The sequence below is a fragment of the Oncorhynchus kisutch genome, linkage group LG15 (genome assembly GCF_002021735.2).
Source record: "Oncorhynchus kisutch isolate 150728-3 linkage group LG15, Okis_V2, whole genome shotgun sequence".
Classification (NCBI taxonomy): Eukaryota; Metazoa; Chordata; class Actinopteri; order Salmoniformes; family Salmonidae; genus Oncorhynchus; species Oncorhynchus kisutch.
The window spans coordinates 77,236,995-77,260,768 of record NC_034188.2 but is presented as its reverse complement, the minus strand read 5'-3'; the positions used below and the strand labels follow the sequence as shown (position 1 = coordinate 77,260,768).

At 43.7% G+C, this 23,774-nt stretch overlaps 1 protein-coding gene across 1 annotated transcript; it reads left to right on the top strand.

The window, feature by feature from the left end:
* Window positions 1-107: 107 nt before the first annotated feature.
* ccnp (cyclin P) lies at window positions 108-12,938 on the top strand. The gene is made up of 9 exons (XM_020503530.2): window positions 108-261; window positions 7,648-7,773; window positions 8,210-8,285; window positions 8,378-8,550; window positions 10,576-10,674; window positions 10,895-11,050; window positions 11,274-11,432; window positions 11,915-12,093; window positions 12,228-12,938. The coding sequence occupies exons 1-9, from the start codon at window positions 208-210 to the stop codon at window positions 12,403-12,405; spliced, it is 1,200 nt and encodes a 399-aa protein (XP_020359119.1). The 5' UTR covers window positions 108-207; the 3' UTR covers window positions 12,406-12,938.
* The last annotated feature ends 10,836 nt before the right edge of the window (window positions 12,939-23,774 follow it).

The following is a 23,774-nucleotide window of genomic DNA, read 5'->3' as shown; positions in this document are numbered from 1 at the left end:
GTAAGAGTGTAAACTGATCAGGGATCAGTCACACACATGCAAATCATGACGTCTACCTCCCCAACCCCAATTAGTCAATCACGTGTGTTTATTAACGGACTGTCAGATAATGTTGACTGTTTTGTGTCTCGCGTCTCATCTGCCACTCGTGGTTTCAAGTAGCTGCAGCGCCTCGAAGTGAATTTGCTCTCTCCGGATCGAAGCGTCATGGCGAAGACCGGATTCTGCGATTCCATACCACTGCTGGACTTGCACAAGAAGGTGAGTTTAAAGTTGAAATAAAATGCGTACAGTTTTGTGTATTCGACGTCCCATAATGTGTCCAAATATTTAAATGGCGCACAACACCGGTGACCCACACCTGCGAGTTTGTTTATCCCTTTCCAAGTAAATCACATTTTATTTGTCACATTCGCCGAATGTAACAGGTGTTAACCTTCCCGTGAAATGCTTACTTAGAAGCCCGTAACTCTATTTTAACTGCATGATTGGTGAATAAAATATTTTCAAAATAAACTGGTTATATCTTTATACCCGTCGCACGACCCACTGGTTGATGCTCAAGTTATAAAACCCTCTTAGGCCTCACTCACCCTAAGATACCTACTTTAGCCCTCGTCCTCCACATACAACACCCGTTCTGTTCTGCCAGTCACATTTGGTTAAAGGTCCCCAAAGCACACACCCCTGGGTCGCTCCTCTTCAGTTCGCTGCAGCTAGCGACTGGAACGACCTGCAAAAAAACACAAATCCATCTCTTCATTTAAAGACTCAATCATGGACACTTACATACAGTTGTAGCTGCTTCGCGTGATGTATTGTATCTGCCTTACCTTTGTGATGTTGTCTGTGCCCAATAATGTGTGTACCATGTTTTATGCTGCTACCATGTTGTGTTGTCATGTGGCGCTAACATGCTGTGTTCTTAGGTCTCTTATGTATTGTGGGTTCTCTTGTGATGTTTGTTCTATGTCCCAACCCCACAGTGGTGCTTTTGCCTTTTTGGTAGGCCGCAATTTTTAAATAATAATTTGTTAGTAACTGACTTGCCTAGTTAAATAAAAGTATTAAATCAATTGATTTATTTTCTGGTTTTGGGTGGGAATGGTTTCATAGATCATTTGTAGCCCTTGATCATGATGCTCAGGTCCATTACACATGTCATTGGACAAAGGCATCTTCTGTAGGAGGGAGTTTTGTTATTAAGGGTGTTTACACATCGTCCTCGTAATAAAATAAGCCATCTCAGTCTTTAAAGTGAACTCTGGGGTAAAATAAGCCATCTCAGTCTTTAAAGTGAACTCTGGGGTAAAATAAGCCATCTCAGTCTTTAAAGTGAACTCTGGGGTAAAATAAGCCATCTCAGTCTTTAAAGTGAACTCTGGGGTAAAATAAGCCATCTCAGTCTTTAAAGTGAACTCTGGGGTAAAATAAGCCATCTCAGTCTTTAAAGTGAACTCTGGGGTAAAATAAGCCATCTCAGTCTTTAAAGTGAACTCTGGGGTAAAATAAGCCATCTCAGTCTTTAAAGTGAACTCTGGGGTAAAATAAGCCATCTCAGTCTTTAAAGTGAACTCTGGGGTAAAATAAGCCATCTCAGTCTTTAAAGTGAACTCTGGGGTAAAATAAGCCATCTCAGTCTTTAAAGTGAACTCTGGGGTAAAATAAGCCATCTCAGTCTTTAAAGTGAACTCTGGGGTAAAATAAGCCATCTCAGTCTTTAAAGTGAACTCTGGGGTAAAATAAGCCATCTCAGTCTTTAAAGTGAACTCTGGGGTAAAATAAGCCATCTCAGTCTTTAAAGTGAACTCTGGGGTAAAATAAGCCATCTCAGTCTTTAAAGTGAACTCTGGGGTAAAATAAGCCATCTCAGTCTTTAAAGTGAACTCTGGGGTAAAATAAGCCATCTCAGTCTTTAAAGTGAACTCTGGGGTAAAATAAGCCATCTCAGTCTTTAAAGTGAACTCTGGGGTAAAATAAGCCATCTCAGTCTTTAAAGTGAACTCTGGGGTAAAATAAGCCATCTCAGTCTTTAAAGTGAACTCTGGGGTAAAATAAGCCATCTCAGTCTTTAAAGTGAACTCTGGGGTAAAATAAGCCATCTCAGTCTTTAAAGTGAACTCTGGGGTAAAATAAGCCATCTCAGTCTTTAAAGTGAACTCTGGGGTAAAATAAGCCATCTCAGTCTTTAAAGTGAACTCTGGGGTAAAATAAGCCATCTCAGTCTTTAAAGTGAACTCTGGGGTAAAATAAGCCATCTCAGTCTTTAAAGTGAACTCTGGGGTAAAATAAGCCATCTCAGTCTTTAAAGTGAACTCTGGGGTAAAATAAGCCATCTCAGTCTTTAAAGTGAACTCTGGGGTAAAATAAGCCATCTCAGTCTTTAAAGTGAACTCTGGGGTAAAATAAGCCATCTCAGTCTTTAAAGTGAACTCTGGGGTAAAATAAGCCATCTCAGTCTTTAAAGTGAACTCTGGGGTAAAATAAGCCATCTCAGTCTTTAAAGTGAACTCTGGGGTAAAATAAGCCATCTCAGTCTTTAAAGTGAACTCTGGGGTAAAATAAGCCATCTCAGTCTTTAAAGTGAACTCTGGGGTAAAATAAGCCATCTCAGTCTTTAAAGTGAACTCTGGGGTAAAATAAGCCATCTCAGTCTTTAAAGTGAACTCTGGGGTAAAATAAATGAAGGCAAAATCATTTTTTGTACTGCCTTTTGGGTGAGAACTCAGCTCTTTTTCCAGTTCACATCCCTTTCTTTTGTTTAGGCTTCTGTTCTCTTTGCATTCACATTGCTATATTTAGGAACAAACCAAGGTCTTTTTACAACAGTCACTCAATGCTCTCAGGGTTTTACATGGTAAAGCACAAGCCATTCCATCAGGATGTGTTAATGAACAGTGTGTGTGTGTGTGTGTGTGATATATATATATATATGTATGTATGTATGTGTGTGTGTGTGCCTACGTATATTTAGGAAGCTAATAGATTGCATTTAGTTAAAAGATTAGACGTAATTGTAATCAGAAGCTACTATTAACATGTAAATAGTATTGGTAACAGAAGAAATGGCAGAATAACTGCAGATGGATAACTGCTTTAAATAAAATTGTAAACCCAAGGTAGGTTACTGCCCCTTTTAAGAGCTAGAATTGCTTTTTTATTTTACAGATTTATTTGATTGTGATTCCCACCAACTGTTGCCTAATCACACTATTCAACCCCCACAATCAAGTAATCAGTTACACGCTGTCTTGACCTATAGATCAAATACTACATACAAATAATCATAACTATAAACCCCCCCCCCCCCACGAGGCTGCACGTCATCTTCTCTTGTTGTGTAATGGCAGGGGAAACTGTGTTGCACTAGTTTAGTGTGTGGTGTGGGAATAATGACAAACGCACCTGGGGAGCTTTGTTTTCACATTGCCCTGAAAAAGGGAACCAGACTGAGAAATTCAAGCAAATAGTGGGTCAGGGTTTCCACGCGGCCGTGGAGGGTCAGGGTTTCCACGCGGCCGTGGAGGGTCAGGGTTTCCACGCGGCCGTGGAGGGTCAGGGTGATTGTTTGTGGAAAACAGTATCTGCATATCTGTGTGTATCAGGAGACGGACACCACAAAGATGTTGGCACTAAAAAATACTGTTGGCTGCAACTGTTACAACCAGTTAAAACTGTACAGCAGTGGAGGCTGCTGAGGGGAGGATGGCTCATAAAAATGGTTGGAAGGGAGAAAATGGAATCTATGTATTCGATACCATTCTGCTCCAGCCATTACCACAAGCCCATCCTCCCAAATTAAGGCACCACCAGCCTCTTGTGGTATGCAGTGTATTTTGCATTTGTGAAATACTTTTGATGTGATATGAAAGTAGAGGGATTTGTTTCTAGAACTATACCGCAACTGAGCATTGGTTCACGTTTAGATGCATTTGGTTGTTTTGGTTTGCCTGGTTTTATAAAAGTAAAATGCCTTTAAACATGTCATGCTATTCTACATACTTTTACATATTAGCAGATTTTATTTTTATACCACACAAATGACCTAAATTACAGGCTAAGAATGGACATCGATTCTTTAACTGCTGGCTACTCTTCAGTGAGTAGCTAAAACAACGGAGGCAGCTTATGGTAGAGAAATTAACATTAAATTCTTTGGCAACTGCTCTTGTGCTCCCTCAACTTGAGACATCTGTAGCGACATGTTTTAGTGGCTTTCTTTTTCCCATAGCACAAGGTGCACCTGTGTAATGGTCATGCTGTTTAATCAGCTTCTTGCTATACCACAGCTGTCAAATGGATGGATTATCTTGGCAAAGGGGAAATACTCACTAACAGGCATGTAAACAAATTTGTGCACAATTTGAGAGAAGCTTTTGTACTTATGGAACATTTCTGAGATCTTTTATTTCAGCTCATGAAATATGGGACTAACACTTTACATGTTGCGTTTATAGTTCAGTCTTGATTACTTCCCAAGTGAAGTTTGCCTCTAAATGTCAATAACAATACAAGGATATCTCAATATGCATCTGATGTAATGTAAGTTACTTGAATCTGGTGTTTTGTGAAGTCAATAACTCTGATAAATACATCATGGGAAATAATTATTGTAGTAGTAGTAGCAGCAAGCTATCAAAGTTGCTCTCTGGTCCTCCTCTATGCACTCTCCTTCTTACTCTGAACAGAACATAGACTAGTCTGTGCACAATATGGTATATTTTTTGGGGGGACCAAGCCTAATCAAAAACTATTTTTGGCAGAAACCGTTGACTCCACTCCTGAACTGCCACCGTAGCTCTACACTGCACAGCCATTGGTTAAGAAGCACACAAACTATTTTGATCAGCAAGAGAAGAGCAGACGGGCATAGGGTTGGAATATCTATTGCAGTGTGTAAACTGCCTAGTTTTATTTACACCATCCCAGCATCTTAGAAATATAACTTTGATCTGTGCTTAGTAGCTTGTTAATCAAATGATTGAGATCACATTAAATGGCCTATAGGCACATTTGATATTGCCCGCCCAGGGGAGAATCAGAGATGAGGGGTGGCATCGCGCATGTGTCTGCACCTCATTTGGAAAGTAAGTCAGACCCCTTCCACATTTTGTTTCATTACAGCCTTATTCTAAAATAGTTTTTTTTTTAAATACAATCTCATCAATCTAGACACAATACCCCATAATGACAAAGCGAAAACAGGTTTTTAGAAATGTTGGCTAATTTACTTACGTATTCAGACCCTTGCTATGAAATTTATCTCAGGTGCATTCTGTTTCCATTGATCATCCTTGAGCTGTTTCGACAACTTGATTGGAGTCTACCTGTGGTGAATTCGATTGATTGGACATGATTTGGAAAGGCACACACCTGTCTATAAGGTCCCAGAGTTGACAGTGCATGTCAAAGCAAAAACCAAGCCACAAGGTTGAAGGAATTGTCTGTAGAGCTCCGAGACAAGATTGTGTCAAGGCACAGATGCAGGGAAGGGTACAAAAAAATGACTGTCATTGTTGGGCCCCTTCGAACACAGTGGTTCCAAACTACTTCCAAGACTTCTGGCCAAACTGAGCATTCGGGAGAGGAGTGCCTTGGTCAGGGAGGTGACCAAGAACCCGATGGTCACTCTGACCGAATTCCGGAGTTCCTCTCTAAAGATGGCAAAACCTTCCATAAGGACAACTATCTCTGCAGCACTCCACCAATCAGGCCTTTATGGTAGTGGCCAGATGGCAGCCACTCCTCAGTAAAAGGCACATGACAACCCACTTGGAGTTAGCCAAACGCCACCTGAAGGACTCTCAGAACATAAGAAACAACATTCTCTGGTCTGATATAACCAAGATGGCATTCAGGCCAAAGAATTCAAAGCGTCACATTTGGAGGAAACCTGGCACCATCCCTACGGGGAAGCATGGCGGTGGCAGCATCATGCTGGGGGGGGGGGGCGGGGGTTCAGCAGCAGGGACTGGGAAACTAGTCAGGATTGAGGCAAAGCTGAACGGAGCAAAGTACAGAGACCCTTGATGACAACCTACTCAGGACCTCCGACTGGGGCGATGGTTAACCTTCCAACAGGATAACAAGCCTTAGCACACAGCCAAGACAACACAGGCATTGCTTCTGGACAAGTCTCAATGTCCTTGAGTGGCCCAGCCAGAGCCCAGACTTGAACCTGATCGAACATCTCTGGAGAGACCTGAAAATGGCTATGCAGCAACGCTCCCCATCCAACCTGACGGGGCTTGAGAGGATCTTCAGAGAAGAATGGGAGGAACTCCCCAATACAGGTGTGCCAAGCTTGTAGAATTACACCCAAGAAGACTTGAGGCTGTAATTGCTGCTGAAGGTGCTTCAACAAAGTACAGAGTAAATGGTCCGGCTACTTATGCAAATGTTTCAGTTTTTAATAGTTAATTTCTAGACCTGGTTTCTCTGTCATTATGGGGTATTGTGTGTAGATTGATTGATTTGATTGGGGGGGGGGGGGGGGGGGGGGTTGAATCCATCTTAAGAGGCTGTAACAGCATGTTTAATAAGTGCAGGTCTGAATACTTTCTAAATGCATTTTCAATTTGTGGATGGTTTAGTGATTTTTAAATCTAGTCCAGGGGAGGGGCATTGTAATTTGTCAATTCTGTTTTTAGAATGCTTATTAGGATTTAAACTCAGAAAAAAAAAGAAACGGCCCTTTTTCAGGACCCTTCCTTTCAAAGATAAGTTGTAAAAATCCAAGCAACTTCACAGATCTTCATTGTAAAGGCTTGAAACAGTTTCCCATGCTTGTTCAATGAACCATAAACAATTAATGAACATTAAATCAAAGTTTATTTGTCACGTATTTGGCGCACAACTGGTGTAGACCTTACAGTGAAATGCTTAACATGCACCTGTGGAACGGTCGTTAAGACACGAACAGCTTACAGACAGTGGGCAATTAAGGTTAGTTATGGTAACTTTGGACACTGAAGAGGCCTTTCTACTGATTCTGGAAAACTCCAAAAGAAAGATGCCCAGGGTCCCTGCTCACCTGCGTGAATGTGCCGTAGGCATGCTGCAAGGAGACATGAGGACTGCAGATGTGGCCAGGGCAATACATTGCAATGTCCGTACTGTGAGACCCCTAATACGGCACTACAGGGAGACAGGACGGACAGCTGATTGTCATCGCAGTGGCGGACCACGTGTAACAACACCGGCACAGGATCGGTACATCCATACACCTGCTGGACAGGTACAAAATGGCATCAACTGCCCGAGTACTCAGACTGTCCACAATAGGCTGGACTGAGGGCTTGTAGGCCTGTTGTAAGGCAGGTCCTCACCAGACATCACCGGCAACAACGTCGGCTATGGGCACAAACCCACAGTCGCTGGATCAGACAGGACTGGCAAAAAGTGCTTTTCACTGACGAGTTGCGGTTTTGTCTCACCAGGGGTGATGGTCGGATTCGCGTTTATCGTTGAAGGAATGGGCGTTACACCGAGGCCTGTGCTCTGGAACGGGATCGTGTTGGTGCTGGAGGTTCCGTCATGGTCTTCGGACTTTGCTTGTCATTGCAGGCAATGCTGAGTTTATATAGGTAACCGTTGTGTACATTTTCATCCGTCCCTAAGATGTATTTTTGGCTGCCTCCAATACAGGTGGTGGAAGAGAGACGAGCCCCCTTAAGAGCCTTGGCCAATGCCTGTGGGCCCAAAGAGCGTTGGCAGCCCCAGGAGGGAGAGTCCAAGGGGACCTACCAGAAAACTGAGCCAGAGGCCAGATGGGTACACCTCTTTCATTCTAATAGAGCCTGACCTGCCTTCTATTCCATTTCCTCTTCCCCCTGGTAACGCTCTTCCATCTGTTCTGGAGTGTAATCATTAGTCCATACTGTAAAATTTGAGGTTCTATTGGACAAATTCAGGTAGGTTCCTTTCAGTTGGCTTATGTTTAAGGAGTGTTTTGCAACAGAATTGGCATAATGAATAAACCCCAGCTGCGAAGGCCCACATTCAAGTGCATATACTGTCTCACCCCATTGCTTGCTCTCTAGTCTTTATGCATCGAGTACACTTCACATCAAATCATTTATTGAAGTCTCAGAACAGTATGTGGAGTCTCCATATTAATGCAGTCTTACAATACCATATTTTGATATCTTATCCTTCCTCTGTGCCACGCTCTGTGTTAATGTGATTGTCCTGCTGTGTATGTCTGCAGGCCAGGAGGCTGCCTGTGTCAACAGATGATGGCATTATCATGGGCTTCCATGAGGATGACAGCCCCTCTCATTCAGGTCACTGCAATATATTCCTGTACCAAATATAACATATAATTGTGTGTCAAGCCATGTCTGTACTAAGTTAACCCTATCTCTACTAAGGTCAGGTGGCTGTATGGAGGAAGAGGCTGTGCTGATCTACCTGCATGGCCTCCAGGGCCTCTATAGCCTGCAGGCGTTGGTGCCTGGCATGCTTCGTCATGAGACTGAGCTGGCCATGGAGACGCTTGGTCTTATCTACGACAGGAGCTACGCATGGGACATCTTCTCTGACATGATGGTGGGGGGTGTAATAGAGGTGGTTCCATGTAATGAGTAGCCTTGCGTCAGACCCAGATAGTCTTGTTAGATCCCAGAGTTAATTCCTAGGGTTTTTAGCTTCCTAGGCTTTAGCTCACACTCTTGTCACAACTTAGGAAAGTTGAACAAGATTGGGAGTAGGCTTGTATTGTTAGTCAAGAATCGCTCTACATTTGAATCAGTATATCGGTTTCCATCTACAGTTTTTATGCTGGTAGTCATACCGTATAATAATAAAAAAATAACACGTCAGCTGTGCTGCAACAGGAAGTTTTGGTACAATTTTATAAATGCGGACAGAGCATTTGTTCGTTCAACATGGTGTGATCTGTCTAAAATTAATTCAGTAAGCTATTGATTTTAGCAACCATAAACTTTGAGTCACGAAGGCCAGAGTCTGCACATTTGCTATTTAATGCAACCGTTTCTGTGACAAAACTATCGGTAGAGTTGAAGCTGTGATGGAAATGCAAACTTTATTTTTGTCTGCAAATTTCAATTTGGTGGATACGCCACTGGGAAATTGTTTGAATAGCCGCATGAAAATATTTTGCCAATGGGCTGGAAACCAAGCTAGTGGAGTTATTTTGTTGGTTTGCTGTACTTCTGTCATTGACACGAGGTCGGCCGATTTAATTAGGGCCGATTTCAAGTTTTCATAACAATCAGAAATCGGTATTTTTGGGCACCGATTTGCCTTTTATTTATTTTAATTTGAATACCTTTATTTAACTAGGCAAGTCGGTTAAGAACATTCTCATTTTCAATGACGTTCTAGGAACGGTGGGTTCACTGCCTCGTTCAGGGGCAGAACGACAGATTTTCACCTTGTCAAATCGGGGGATCCAATCTTAGTTAACTACTCCAACACAAAAACGACCTGCCTCTCTCTCGTTGCACTCCACAAGGAGTCTGCCTGTTATGTGAATGCAGTCAAGGTAAGTTGCTAGCTAGCATTAAACTTATCTTATAAAAAACAATAAATCAATCATAATCACTAGTTACCTGCACATGGTTGATGATATTACTAGATATTATCTAGTGTGTCCTGCATATAATCTGACTAAGCATACAAGTATCTGACTGAGCGGTGGTAGGCAGAAGCAGGCGCGTAAACATTCATTCAAACAGCACTTACATGCGTTTTGTTGCACTGTTTATGACTTCAAGCCTATCAACTCCCGAGATGAGGCTGGTATAACCGAAGTGAAATGGCTAGCTAGTTAGCGCGCGCTAATAGCGTTTCAAACGTCACTCGCTCTGAGCCTGTGGTTCTTTCCCTTGCTCTGCATGGGAAACGCTGCTTCGATGGTGGCTGTTGTCGTTGTGTTGCTGGTTCGAGCCCAGGGAGGAGCGAGGAGAGGGTGGAGAGGGACGGAAGCTGTACTGTTACACTGGCAATACTAAAGTGCCTAGAAGAACATCCAATAGTCAAAGGTTAATTAAATACGAATGGTGCTTCTACACCTGCATTGCTTGCTGTTTGGGGTTTTAGGCTGGGTTTCTGTACAGCACTTTGAGATATCAGCTGATGTATGAAGGGCTATATAAATAAATTTGATTTGATTTGGTATAGAGAAATAGTCCTATAATTCCAATAATAACTACAACTTAAAACTTCTTACCTGGGAATATTGAAGACTCATGTTAAAAGGAACCACCAGCTTTCATATGTTCTCATGTTCTTGAGCAAGGAACTGAAACGTTAGCTTTCTTACATAGCACGTATTGCACTTTACCTCCTTCTCCAACACTTTGTTTTTGCATTATTTAAACCAAATTGAACACGTTTCATTATTTACTTGAGGCTAAATTGATTTGATTGATGTATTATATTAAGTTAAAATAAGTGTTCATTCAGTATTGTTGTAATTGTCATTATTACAAATACATTTTTTTATCGGCTGATTAATCGGTATCGGCTTTTTTGGTCCTCCAATAATCTGTATCGACGTTGAAAAATCATAATCGGTCGCCCTCTAATTGACACTGCCTCCTTTTCCAGAGGAGTCAGTTGCGGTTCACCTTCCCCAATGCAGACCTACCCAGACCTTTCACATACACCACCCGTGCCATCCTGGTCGACTGGCTCATCCAAGTCCATGTGAGTTCCCCTCGTGTCCCTCTACTATTTATCTAGAAGGATTTCCTGGTTAAAATGTACTCAACTTGCTACTTCTCATATTTAGAAAATGTGCACTTGACAACAGGTTGACCCTCAAGTGAAGCAGGTTTTAAGCAGATGCCCTTCAGCGTACCTAAGACTAAATGTATGTGGTAGAATTCAGGCCATTGTGTCCTCCCATCACCCCTGCCTCTTACAGGAGGTGTTCCATTTCTCAGAGGAGACCCTCTACCTGTCTGTCCACCTCCTGAACCGCTGCCTACACCAGATCAAGGTGAACACAGCCAAACTGCAGCTACTGGGAGTGGTCTGTCTCTTCCTGGCTGCCAAGAAAGAAGAGTGTCTTCTCCCTGAGGTACTCTACATCAAACCTAGGTCAGACACATATGGTGTTCTTCACCAATGTTTTCCCTCCCTGAAGCCATTATGCCTAGCTTGGTCAATTAAGAGTTGGATATATGTCTGGTTCTTCCAGACTTTCAAACACTGACAGTGGGAGCTAGAGAAGGGGATTGTGCAGGGTTGTTTTTGGACCAGGGCTTTCTCTAGTGTTCTCCAAACCCCCTCCCTCTCTCCAGGTGTCTGAGCTGTGCTTCCTCATGGAGAATGGCTACTCCAATAGACAGCTGCTCCGTATGGAGCGCCGAGTCCTCACTGAGCTGAAGTTTGAGCTTTCCCACTGCTCTCCCCTGCACTTCCTGCTCCTCTCTGCCTCAATCGCCCACTGCAGTGCCAAGGTGGGTGAACCCTGAACACTTTAACCCTGAGCAGTTCAGCCAGATTCTAGAATGGATGCCATGTTGGCTCCTTTATTCTCTAAATGTTGGAGAGTTAACAAGACGAGTGCCTCTGACAGTTCCCTCAAATGACAGAGCAGTGAATTTAACACCCGTTTTGTTTTGTTTAGCATTCAGGATAATATGTAAATTGGTACGGTATTGTGATGTCAACAAATTGCATGTCTACCTTCACTGGACATCTTAATAGGGATATAAAACTTTCAGAAATAAACCGCAGAATGTCAATTAGCAAGTGCTATGTGGCGCCCTGGGAATGTTCAGACAGAAACCGCATTGGCCAAATGACTGCTTTAACCTAGTTGCTAGTCAAACTGCTCAGATTATCAGATCCACATGAAAATATTAGTTATCTGAGATGTGCAGCACAACCGCAATTAAGACAACCTGGAACGTCCCCCTTTACGTGTCTCTACGTCCAGGTGGTGTGGATGGCCCGTTACCTTCTGGAGCTCTCTCTGTTGGAGGGACAGTGTGTTGTGTTCCTGGCTGCCCACCTGGCTGGTGCTGCCCTCTGTCTGTCCCGCAGGGTACTGCAGGAGCCCCCCACCCCAGAGGGAGAGACTGCCTGGTGTGTTGCCTCAAGTATCCACGTAGGCAGGTGAGAAGAGGCTCTTTTCTTGATTGCAAATATACTTGACATGATACCCAATCATTTTCACTATTAGACTTTGAAGTGGAATGTACTTCTGTTGTGTTTTGACTCAACCTTTGTGTCCTGTCTGCCTCCTTCAGTGAGACGACCCTGCTGAGGATAATGCTCATCCAGGCAGGGGCTGCAGCCCGGGCCCAGAGCAAAGACACTCGCGCTACTTTCCTCAAGTACTCCACAGCAGGGACCATGCATGTCAGCAGCCACCCGTCCCTGCTGAGTGCCCCCTGTCTGTTGGGCCTGCCAACTACACACACCTGAAGCCACACAGTAGCCTACACATGAGGTGCGCGTCACTGTTTTTCTCTGGGAATGGGCTATTTTAGGAGGAATCAGTATCACATTTTGAGGAATGGAGACGGACATCCTAAATGAGGACTGCTGACCCTTAGTCACCTTTTACTTCCAGACATTTCATATTGTAAACGAGAGAGCTTGAGATGAAGGCTTGCGAGATTACATTTGACCCACCACATCAAGAAGAGGTGTGAGGGGGAGGAAGGGGATGTCAGTATAATATGCAGTACCAAACTGACTTGTATGGTTAAGCAGGACTTGAGTGCCTGTTCTGGACTGGCCAGTGCCACATTTATTTTATGCTCTTATCTTGTATCTAATTGTGAATAAAATTTAAAAAAATGTTTTGTCTTTTGATGATGTTTATCTTTTTTACTGTTTCTTGTAAAATGTTGGGACAAAAAAAGCAGGCTTCCATTGTTTAAATGTGAGATGGTTTAATGGAACTTTTATAATAATGTTCAATAAAGTTGTCTGCTAGCATTTGTTGTATGCTACCTTTAAGTTTCTGCCTGCACTTATTTATATAGCCTGGCTACATCTGCCCCTTAGCTCAGGGATTCTTGAAAGTTGGGACAATCCTTGTCCAGCAGATATACTGTCTACTGTGATTTTGGAACTTATTCAGACCTATTTCTCCACATTTTGTTACATTACAGCCTTATTCTAAACATTTATGAAAAACAATTTAATACCTCTACATATAATGACAAAGGAAAAACAGGCTATTAGGGAAAAAATGTGCCCATTATATTTTTTTACCTGTTTGAGATAGGGGGCAGCATTTTCACATTTGGATGAAAAGCGTGCCCAGAGTAAACCGCCTGCTACTCAGTCCCAGTTGCAAATATATGCTTTATTAGTAGTATTTGATAGAAAACACTGAAGTTTCTAAACTGTTTGATGGCTTTGAGTATAACAGAACTCATATGGCAGGTGAAAACCAGGAAGTGGGAAATCTGAGGTTTGTAGTTTTTCAAAGCTTGGCCTATCGACTAGTGTCAACAGTATTTAGTGCTCGTACCTCATGAAGATGGATTACTGGGCTGAACGCGCTAACAAGTAGCTATGTGGACATAAATGATGAACTTAATCAAACATTTATTGTGGAACTGGGAGTGCATTCTGATGAAGATCATCAAAGGTAAGTGAATATTTATGCTATTTCTGACTTATGTTGACTCAACTGGTGGATATATCGCATAGTATGCTTTGTCCGTAAAGTTTTGTTTAATATCTGACACAGCGGTTGCATTAAGGAGAAGTCTATCTTTAATTCTGTGAATAACACTTGTATCTTATCAATGTTATGAGTATTTCTGTAAATTGATGTGGCTCTGCAAACTCACCGAATGTTTTGGAAGCAAAACAATACTGCACGTAACGCGCCAATGTAAAGATGTTTTGATATAAATATGCACTTTATCGAACAAAGCATACATGTATTGTGTAACATGATGTCCTATGAGTATCATCTGATGATCATCAAAGGTTAGTGATTCATTTTATCTATTTCTGCTTTTTGTGACTCCTATCTTTTGGCTGGAAAAATGGCTGTGTTTTTGTGACTTGGCTCTGACCTAACATAATCATATGTTGTGCTTTCGCTGTAAAGCATTTTTGAAATCGGAACAATGGGTAGATTAACAAGACGTTTATCTTTCATTTGGTTTATTGGACTTGTTAATGTGTGAAAGTTACACATTTCTAAAATATATTTTTGAATTTTGTGTGCTGCCTTTTCAGCGGAATGTTGAGGGGTTCCCTTAAGTATTTAGACTCTCTTGCTATGAGACTCAAAATGGAGCTCTAGTACATGCTCTCGCCATTGAGCATTCTTAAATGTTTCTACAACTTGATTGGAGTCCACCTGTGGTAAATTCAATTGGTTGGACATGATTTGGAAAGGCACACACCTGTCAAGTCTCAGTTGACTGTACATGACAGAGTAAAAACCAAGCCATGACGTGGAAGGAATCGTCTGTAGAGCTCTGAGACAAGACATGGGGATGTTTTTCAGTGGCAGGGACTAGAAGACTAGTCAGGATTGTGGTAAAAATGACCTGCGCAAAGTACAGAGCGAGCCATGATGAAAACCTGCTCAGGACTTCCAACTGGGGGGATGGTTCACCTTCCAACAGGATAACGACCCTAAGCACAAAGCCAACACAACACAGGAGTGGCATCGGGACAAGTCTCTGAATGTCCTTGAGTGGCCCAGCCAGAGCCTGGACTGGAGCCTGGCACTCTGGATCATTGCTACTCATACAAAGCCCTCCCTCGCCCTGCTTTCGGCAAATCTGACCGACTCCATTTTGTTGCTCCCAGCCTATAGACAGAAACTAAAATGGGAAATACCCGTGCTCACGTCTTTTCAACGCTGGTCTGACCAATCTGATTCCATGCTTCAAGATTGCTTCGATCACGTGGACTGGGATGTGTTCCGTATAGCCCCAGACAACAACATTGATGTATGACCCTGATTCAGCGAGTGAATTTATTAGCAAGTGCGTTGATGAATTTGTACCCACGGTGACGACTAAAACCTTCCCCAACCGGAAACCATGGAATGATGGCCTTGAGAGGATCTGCATTCGCTGCCATGTTTTAAATCATGGCAAGGTGACCGGAAACATGGCCGAATACAAACAGTGTAGCTATTCCCTCAAAGGCAATCAAACAAGCTAAGTGTCAGTATAGAGACAAAGTAGTCTCAATTCAACGGCACAAATACGAGACGTACAGTGGGGCAAAAGTATTTAGTCAGCCACCAATTGTGCAAGTTCTCCCACTTAAAAAGATGAGGCCTGTAATTTTCATCATAGGTACACTTCAATTATGAGTCAAAATGAGGTGAAAAAATCCAGAAAATCACATTGTAGGATTTTTAATGAATTTATTTGCAAATTATGGTGGAAAATAAGTATTTGGTCACCTACAAATAAGCAAGATTTCTGGCTCTCACAGACCTGTAACTTCTTCTTTAAGAGGCTCCTCTGTCCTCCACTTGTTACCTGTATTAATGGCACCTGTTTGAACTTGTTATCATTATAAAAGACACCTGTCCACAACCTCAAACAGTCACACTCCAAACTCCACTATGGCCAAGACCAAAGAGCTGTCAAAGGACACTAGAAACAAAATTGTAGACCTGCACCAGGCTGGGAAGACTGAATCTGCAATAGGTAAGCAGCTTGGTTTAAAGAAATCAACTGTGGGAGCAATTATTAGGAAATGGAAGACATATACAAGACCACTGATAATCTCCCTCGATCTGGGGCTCCACACAAGATCTCACCCCGTGGGGTCAAAATGATCACAAGAACGGTGAGCAAAAATCCCAGAACCACACGGGGGGACCTAATGAATGACCTGCAGAGAGCTGGGACCAAAGTAACAAAGCCTACCATCAGCAAGGGCATTGAAGATGAAACGTGGCTGGGTCTTTCAGCATGAAAGATGGCGTAGCAGTAAGTCGTCCTGTCGTGTCGTGTCCCTGTATATTTTGTTTATATTTTGTTTATTTTTCGTTTTTTTACATATTTTTCGTTTTTTACATAGCTATCCCTTTTTAAAAACATTTTGCTAAACCTAAGCTTCCAAATACGCTGGATCTTCACAACTAGCTATCTAGCTAAAACGCAACCCTGGACGATTACCCCTGGCTAGCGTTTCCACCCACTTAGCTTGAAGCTAGCCCTGCCTGCGCTACCACCGTAGCATACTCCTGAGCTACAATACCCGGGCCCACGACCGGTCTATCGATGTCACCGCATGAAGAGGAATAAACAGACTCACCCCATCGCGACGTCCCCCAAAGGCTAACTCTCTAGCCCTCGCTATCTCCCTGCTTGCTAATTCGGCCTGCTAACTGCTAGCTTGTCCAGCTCCGGTCCGCTAACTGCTACCTTGTCTAGCCCGGGCCTACAAACTGTTAGCTTGTTAGCACAGGCCTGCTAACCGCCTGAATCGCCGCGTCCCAAACGCCCACCGGACCCATATTTACTTTCTATCTCTTTTGACTTTTAATTTGTTTATACCTTCCGGAAACCTGCCTCACCCAATGTGATACGGGATCGCTATTATTTTTTATTTATTTTTAGAACACACTCAAGAACCTCCAGAAGCTAACCAGCTAACTAGCTACAAGCTATTTAGTCATTGTTCGTTTTTTTTAACCTGGATAACACTCGCCAGTCCAGCTTCCCTTCCCCATCCACCGCTGCCCCCTGGACACTGATCTCTTGGCTACATAGCTGATGCACGCTGGACTGTCCATAATTCACGGTACTCCATTCTGCTTGTTTGTTTTATCTGTTGGCCCCGTTGCCTAGTCTACGCCATTTTACCTGCTGTTGTTGTGCTAGCTGATTAGCTGTTGTCTCACCTACTGTTTTAGCTAGCTTTCCCAATTCAACACCTGTGATTACTGTATGCCTCGCTGTATGTCTCTCTCAAATGTCAATATGCCTTGTATACTGTTGTTCAGGTTAGTTATCATTGTTTTAGTTCACAATGGAGCCCCTAGTTCCACTCTTCATACCCCTGATAACTCCTTTGTCCCACCTCCCACACATGCGGTGACCTCACCCATTACTACCAGCATGTCCAGAGATACAACCTCTCTCATCATCACCCAGTGCCTGGGCTTACCTCCGCTGTACCCGCACCCCACCATACCCCTGTCTGCGCATTATGCCCTGAATATATTCTACCATGCCCAGAAACCTGCTCCTCTTATTCTCTGTCCCCAACGCTCTAGGCGACCAGTTTTGATAGCCTTTAGCCGCACCCTCATACTACTCCTTCTCTGTTCCGCGGGTGATGTGGAGGTAAACCCAGGCCCTGCATGTCCCCAGGCACCCTCATTTGTTGACTTCTGTGTTCGAAAAAGCCTTGGTTTCATGCATGTCAACATCAGAAGCCTCCTCCCTAAGTTTGTCTTACTCACTGCTTTAGCACACTCTGCTAACCCTGATGTCCTTGCTGTGTCTGAATCCTGGCTCAGGAAGGCCACCAAAAATTCAGAGATTTCCATACCCAACTATAACATCTTCCGTCAAGATAGAACTGCCAAAGGGGGAGGAGTTGCAGTTTACTGCAGAGATGGCCTGCAAAGTAATGTCATACTTTCCAGGTCCATACCCAAACAGTTCGAACTACTAATTTTGAAAATTACTCTCTCCAGAAATAAGTCTCTCACGGTTGCCGCCTGCTACCGACCCCCCTCAGCTCCCAGCTGTGCCCTGGACACCATTTGTGAATTGATCGCCCCCCATCTAGCTTCAGAGTTTGTTCTGTTAGGTGACCTAAACTGGGATATGCTTAACACCCCGCCAGTCCTACAATCTAAGCTAGATGCCCTCAATCTCACACAAATCATCAAGGAACCCACCAGGTACAACCCTAACTCTGTAAACAAGGGCACCCTCATAGACGTCATCCTGACCAACTGGCCCTCCAAATACACCTCCGCTGTCTTCAACCAGGATCTCAGCGATCACTGCCTCATTGCCTGTATCCGCTACGGAGCCGCAGTCAAACGACCACCCCTCATCACTGTCAAACGCTCCCTAAAACACTTCTGTGAGCAGGCCTTTCTAATCGACCTGGCCCGGGTATCCTGGAAGGACATTGACCTCATCCCGTCAGTTGAGGATGCCTGGTCATTCTTTAAAAGTAACTTCCTCACCATTTTAGATAAGCATGCTCCGTTCAAAAAATGCAGAACTAAGAACAGATACAGCCCTTGGTTCACCCCAGACCTGACTGCCCTCGACCAGCACAAAAACATCCTGTGGCGGACTGCAATAGCATCGAATAGTCCCCGTGATATGCAACTGTTCAGGGAAGTCCGGAACCAATACACGCAGTCAGTCAGGAAAGCTAAGGCCAGCTTCTTCAGGCAGAAGTTTGCATCCTGTAGCTCCAACTCCAAAAAGTTCTGGGACACTGTGAAGTCCATGGAGAACAAGAGCACCTCCTCCCAGCTGCCCACTGCACTGAGGCTAGGTAACACGGTCACCACTGATAAATCCATGATTATCGAAAACTTCAATAAGCATTTCTCAACGGCTGGCCATGCCTTCCGCCTGGCTACTTCAACCTCGGCCAACAGCTCCGCCCCCCCCGCAGCTCCTCGCCCAAGCCTCTCCAGGTTCTCCTTTACCCAAATCCAGATAGCAGATGTTCTGAAAGAGCTGCAAAACCTGGACCCGTACAAATCAGCTGGGCTTGACAATCTGGACCCTCTATTTCTGAAACTATCTGCCACCATTGTCGCAACCCCTATTACCAGCCTGTTCAACCTCTCTTTCATCTCGTCTGAGATCCCCAAGGATTGGAAAGCTGCCGCAGTCATCCCCCTCTTCAAAGGGGGAGACACCCTGGACCCAAACTGTTACAGACCTATATCCATCCTGCCCTGCCTATCTAAGGTCTTCGAAAGCCAAGTCAACAAACAAGTCACTGACCATCTCGAATCCCACCGTACCTTCTCCGCTGTGCAATCTGGTTTCCGAGCCGGTCATGGGTGCACCTCAGCCACACTCAAGGTACTAAACGACATCATAACCGCCATCGATAAAAGACAGTACTGTGCAGCCGTCTTCATCGACCTCGCCAAGGCTTTCGACTCTGTCAATCACCATATTCTTATCGGCAGACTCAGTAGCCTCGGTTTTTCGGATGACTGCCTTGCCTGGTTCACCAATTACTTTGCAGACAGAGTTCAGTGTGTCAAATCGGAGGGCATGCTGTCCGGTCCTCTGGCAGTCTCTATGGGGGTGCCACAGGGTTCAATTCTCGGGCCGACTCTTTTCTCTGTGTATATCAATGATGTTGCTCTTGCTGCGGGCGATTCCCTGATCCACCTCTACGCAGACGACACCATTCTATATACTTTCGGCCCGTCTTTGGACACTGTGCTATCTAACCTCCAAACAAGCTTCAATGCCATACAACACTCCTTCCGTGGCCTCCAACTGCTCTTAAACGCTAGTAAAACCAAATGCATGCTTTTCAACCGGTCGCTGCCTGCACCTGCATGCCCGACTAGCATCACCACCCTGGATGGTTCCGACCTAGAATATGTGGACGTCTATAAGTACCTAGGTGTCTGGCTAGACTGCAAACTCTCCTTCCAGACTCATATCAAACATCTCCAATCGAAAATCAAATCAAGAGTCGGCTTTCTATTCCGCAACAAAGCCTCCTTCACTCAAGCCGCCAAGCTTACCCTAGTAAAACTGACTATCCTACCGATCCTCGACTTCGGCGATGTCATCTACAAAATGGCTTCCAACACTCTACTCAGCAAACTGGATGCAGTCTATCACAGTGCCATCCGTTTTGTCACTAAAGCACCTTATACTACCCACCACTGCGACTTGTATGCTATAGTCGGCTGGCCCTCGCTACATATTCGTCGCCAGACCCACTGGCTCCAGGTCATCTACAAGTCTATGCTAGGTAAAGCTCCGCCTTATCTCAGCTCACTGGTCACGATGGCAACACCCATCCGTAGCACGCGCTCCAGCAGGTGTATCTCACTGATCATCCCTAAAGCCAACACCTCATTTGGCCGCCTTTCGTTCCAGTACTCTGCTGCCTGTGACTGGAACGAATTGCAAAAATCGCTGAAGTTGGAGACTTTTATCTCCCTCACCAACTTCAAACATCAGCTATCTGAGCAGCTAACCGATCGCTGCAGCTGTACATAGTCTATTGGTAAATAGCCCACCCTTTTCACCTACCTCATCCCCGTACTGTTTCTATTTATTTACTTTTCTGCTCTTCTGCACACCAATATCTCTACCTGTACATGACCATCTGATCTTTTATCACTCCAGTGTTAATCTGCAAAATTGTAATTATTTGCCTACCTCCTCATGCCTTTTGCACACATTGTATATAGACCCCCCCTTCGTTTTCTACTGTGTTATTGACTTGTTAATTGTTTACTCCATGTGTAACTCTTTGTTGTATGCTCACACTGCTATGCTTTATCTTGGCCAGGTCGCAGTTGCAAATGAGAACTTGTTCTCAACTAGCCTACCTGGTTAAATAAAGGTGAAATAAAATAAAATAAAAAATAAAAATGACAATGATCCCAAACACACCGCCCGGGCAACGAAGGAGTGGCTTCGTAAGAAGCATTTCAAGGTCCTGGAGTGGCCTAGCCAGTCTCCAGATCTCAACCCCATAGAAAATCTTTGGAGGGAGTTGAAAGTCCGTGTTGCCCAGCAACAGCCCCAAAACATCACTGCTCTAGAGGAGATCTGCATGGAGGAATGGGCCAAAATACCAGCAACAGTGTGTGAAGACTTACAGAAAACGTTTGACCTCTGTCATTGCCAACAAAGGGTATATAACAAAGTTGAGAAACTTTTGTTATTGACCAAATACTTATTTTCCACCATAATTTGCAAATAAATTCATTAAGAATCCTACAGTGTGATTTTCTTAATCATTTTGTCTGTCATAGTTGAAGTGTAGCTACGATAAATTACAGGCCTCATCTTTTTAAGTGGGAGAACTTGCACAATTGGTGGCTGACTAAATACTTTTTTGCCCCACTGTATATACTGTACTCTGTACCATCTACTGCATCTTGGCTAAGCCACACAGCCATCACTCATCGATATATCTATATGTACATATCCTTATTCATTCCTTTACACTGGTGGATAAGGTAGTTGTTGTGAAATTGTTAGATTACTTGTTAGATATTACTGCATGGTCGGAACTAGAAGCACAAGCATTTCGCTACAGTCGCATTAACATCTGCTAACCATGTGTATGTGACCAATACAATTTTATTCGATTTTGACTTGAACCTGATCAAACATCTCTGGAGAGACCTGAAAATGGCTGTGCAGCAAAGCTCCCTATACAACTTGAGAGGATCTGCAGAGAAGAATGGGAGAAACTCCCCAAATACAGGTGTGCCAAGCTTGTAGCGTCATACCCAAGACTCGAAGCTGTAATCGCTGTAATATTTATGTAAATATATTTCAATTTTTTTATTTTGTGTAACCGATGTGAAATGGCTAGCTAGTTAGCAGCTAATAGCGTTTCAATCAGTGACTTCACTCGCTCTGAGACCTTTACGTAGTTGATCCCCTTGCTCTGCAAGGGCCGTGGCTTTTGTGGAGCGATGCTCATTGTTGATGTGTGCAGAGGGTCTCTGGTTCGAGTCCAGGTAGGGGCGAGGAGAGGGATGGAAGCTATGCTGTTACATTGATGCCGTTGACCCGGATCACTGGTTGCTGCGGAAAAGTTGTTATTTTACCTGAAATGCACAAGTTCCTCTACTCCAACAATTAACCCACACATAAACGATTCTGTTTGCCGTTTTGTAGTCATCTCTTCTCCTTCCAGGCTTTTTCATCTTTGAACTTATATGGTGATCGGAATCTAAACTTTCATTGTATTACCACACCGACCGGCAACACAGTTCGTCTTTCAATCACCCACGTGGGTATAACCAATGAGGAGATGGCACGTGGGTACCTGCTTCTATAAACCAATGAGCAGATGGGAGAGGCAGGACTTTCAGCAAGATCTGTGTCAGAAATAGAAAGGAGTTCTATTTTAGCCCTTGGCGTGGCATTCGTTGGCTTTTTGTGCTCGTGACCACCGCAAACTTCCCAGATGTGATGATGCCAGCGTACTCTCGCAACCGCTGGTCCTGTGTCTTCTTCATTGTCTACCTCTCCATAGAGCTTTACTTCATCATAGAGCCTCTTCCTCTTCCCCATAGGCCACCTTCGTTGGCGCGCGCGAGCAGTGTGGGTGCAATAATTGAATTTCTAAATGTATTTTGTGCCGCTCGCTACGTGTCAGGTCTAGTCAGCCGGTAAGAATCGCTCTCGCTCTTCAAGGGACTTTATTGGCATGGAAAACATATGATAGCATTGCCAAAGCAAGTGAAGTAAATATATACAGTTGTAACGATGTGAAAATGGTTGAAGTTAAAAAGGGAAAATAAACATAAATTGGGTTGTATTTACATTGGTGTTTGTTCTTCACTGGTTGCCCTTTTCTTGTGGTAACAAGTCACAAATGTTGCTGCTGTGATGGCACACTAGTATTTTTTTCCACCTTTATTTAACCAGGTTGGTCAGTTGAGAACAAGTTCTCATTTACAACTGCGACCTGGCCAAGATAAAGCATAGCAGTGGCGACACAGAGTTACACATGGAATAAACAAACACAGTCAATAACACAATAGAAAAATATATATACAGTGTCTGCAAATGTAGTAAGATTAGGGAGGTAAGGCAATAAATAGGCCATAGTGGCAAAATAATTACAATTTAGCAATTTAACACTGGAGTGATAGATGTGCAGAAGAGGAATGTGCAAGTAGAGATACTGGGGTGCAAAGGAGCAACAAACAAAAATCGAAACGTGGCTAAAGCAATGGTTCCCGAGCAGGGGTACTAGGACCCCAGGGGGTACTTGGCCTATCCACAGGGGGCCTATCCACAGGGGGCCTATCCACAAAATGTACTTCAGGGGTACTCCAGGCAGAGCACAATTCAGTTAGTGGTACAGTAACCAAAAAATGGTTGTAAACCACAGTACAATAGTGAAAGTGTGTCTGCTCTGCCGAAGTTGTGATGTTAGGTAAAGGGTAGGGGAGAAGCCGCAGGCTGTGACATCGCACGTTTGATACACATCATGCACGTTTGTCCTAGTGCCCCTTTGTTTACTAAAGAATACCATAGAAATGTACCCATTAACAAAAGCTTAGTTGGAACATCATGAAACCTGCCATTGGGTACCATCATGTACAAGAAAGTGTCAGTTCTGCATCTATATTGGCCCCTGAAAACACTACTTTGTGCCTGCTAAAAAAGCTTGAAGCGCAAATAGATGTAATTTTGTCAACTTTTGTTTATTACATACATTTTTTAACCAATCATTCTGCTTTCAAGTCTGTCCAAATACTGACTTAAATCTTTTCTGTGTGTGTGTGTGTGTGTGTGTGTGTGTGTGTGTGTGTGTGTGTGTGTGTGTGTGTGTGTGTGTGTGTGTGTGTGTGTGTGTGTGTGTGTGTGTGTGTGTGTGTGTGTGTGTGTGTGTGTGTGTGTGTGTGTGTGTGTGTGTGTGTGTGTGTGTGTGTGTGTGTGTGTGTGTGTGTGTGTGTGTGTGTGTGTGTGTGTGTCAGAACAGAAAGGATGGGGTCGAACTCCTCACTAGGTCATTTTTCCTTTTACTTGGAGCCGAAGAGTCTCATATGACATGAGCTTTTTGAAGTACCATAGGCCTATGCATTTTAAAACATTCCAGTGAAATGTTACTAGATGATGTGTATTTGGTTGTCC

Excerpts from the sequence above, each read along its gene's own strand:
- ccnp (XM_020503530.2), top strand. The coding sequence starts at position 208 with ATGGCGAAGACCGGATTCTGCGATTCCATACCACTGCTGGACTTGCAC. Across the intron at positions 7,774-8,209 it reads CTGAGCCAGAGGCCAGATGG|GCCAGGAGGCTGCCTGTGTC; the intron begins GTACACCTCTTT and ends GTATGTCTGCAG. Across the intron at positions 8,286-8,377 it reads TGACAGCCCCTCTCATTCAG|GTGGCTGTATGGAGGAAGAG; the intron begins GTCACTGCAATA and ends TACTAAGGTCAG.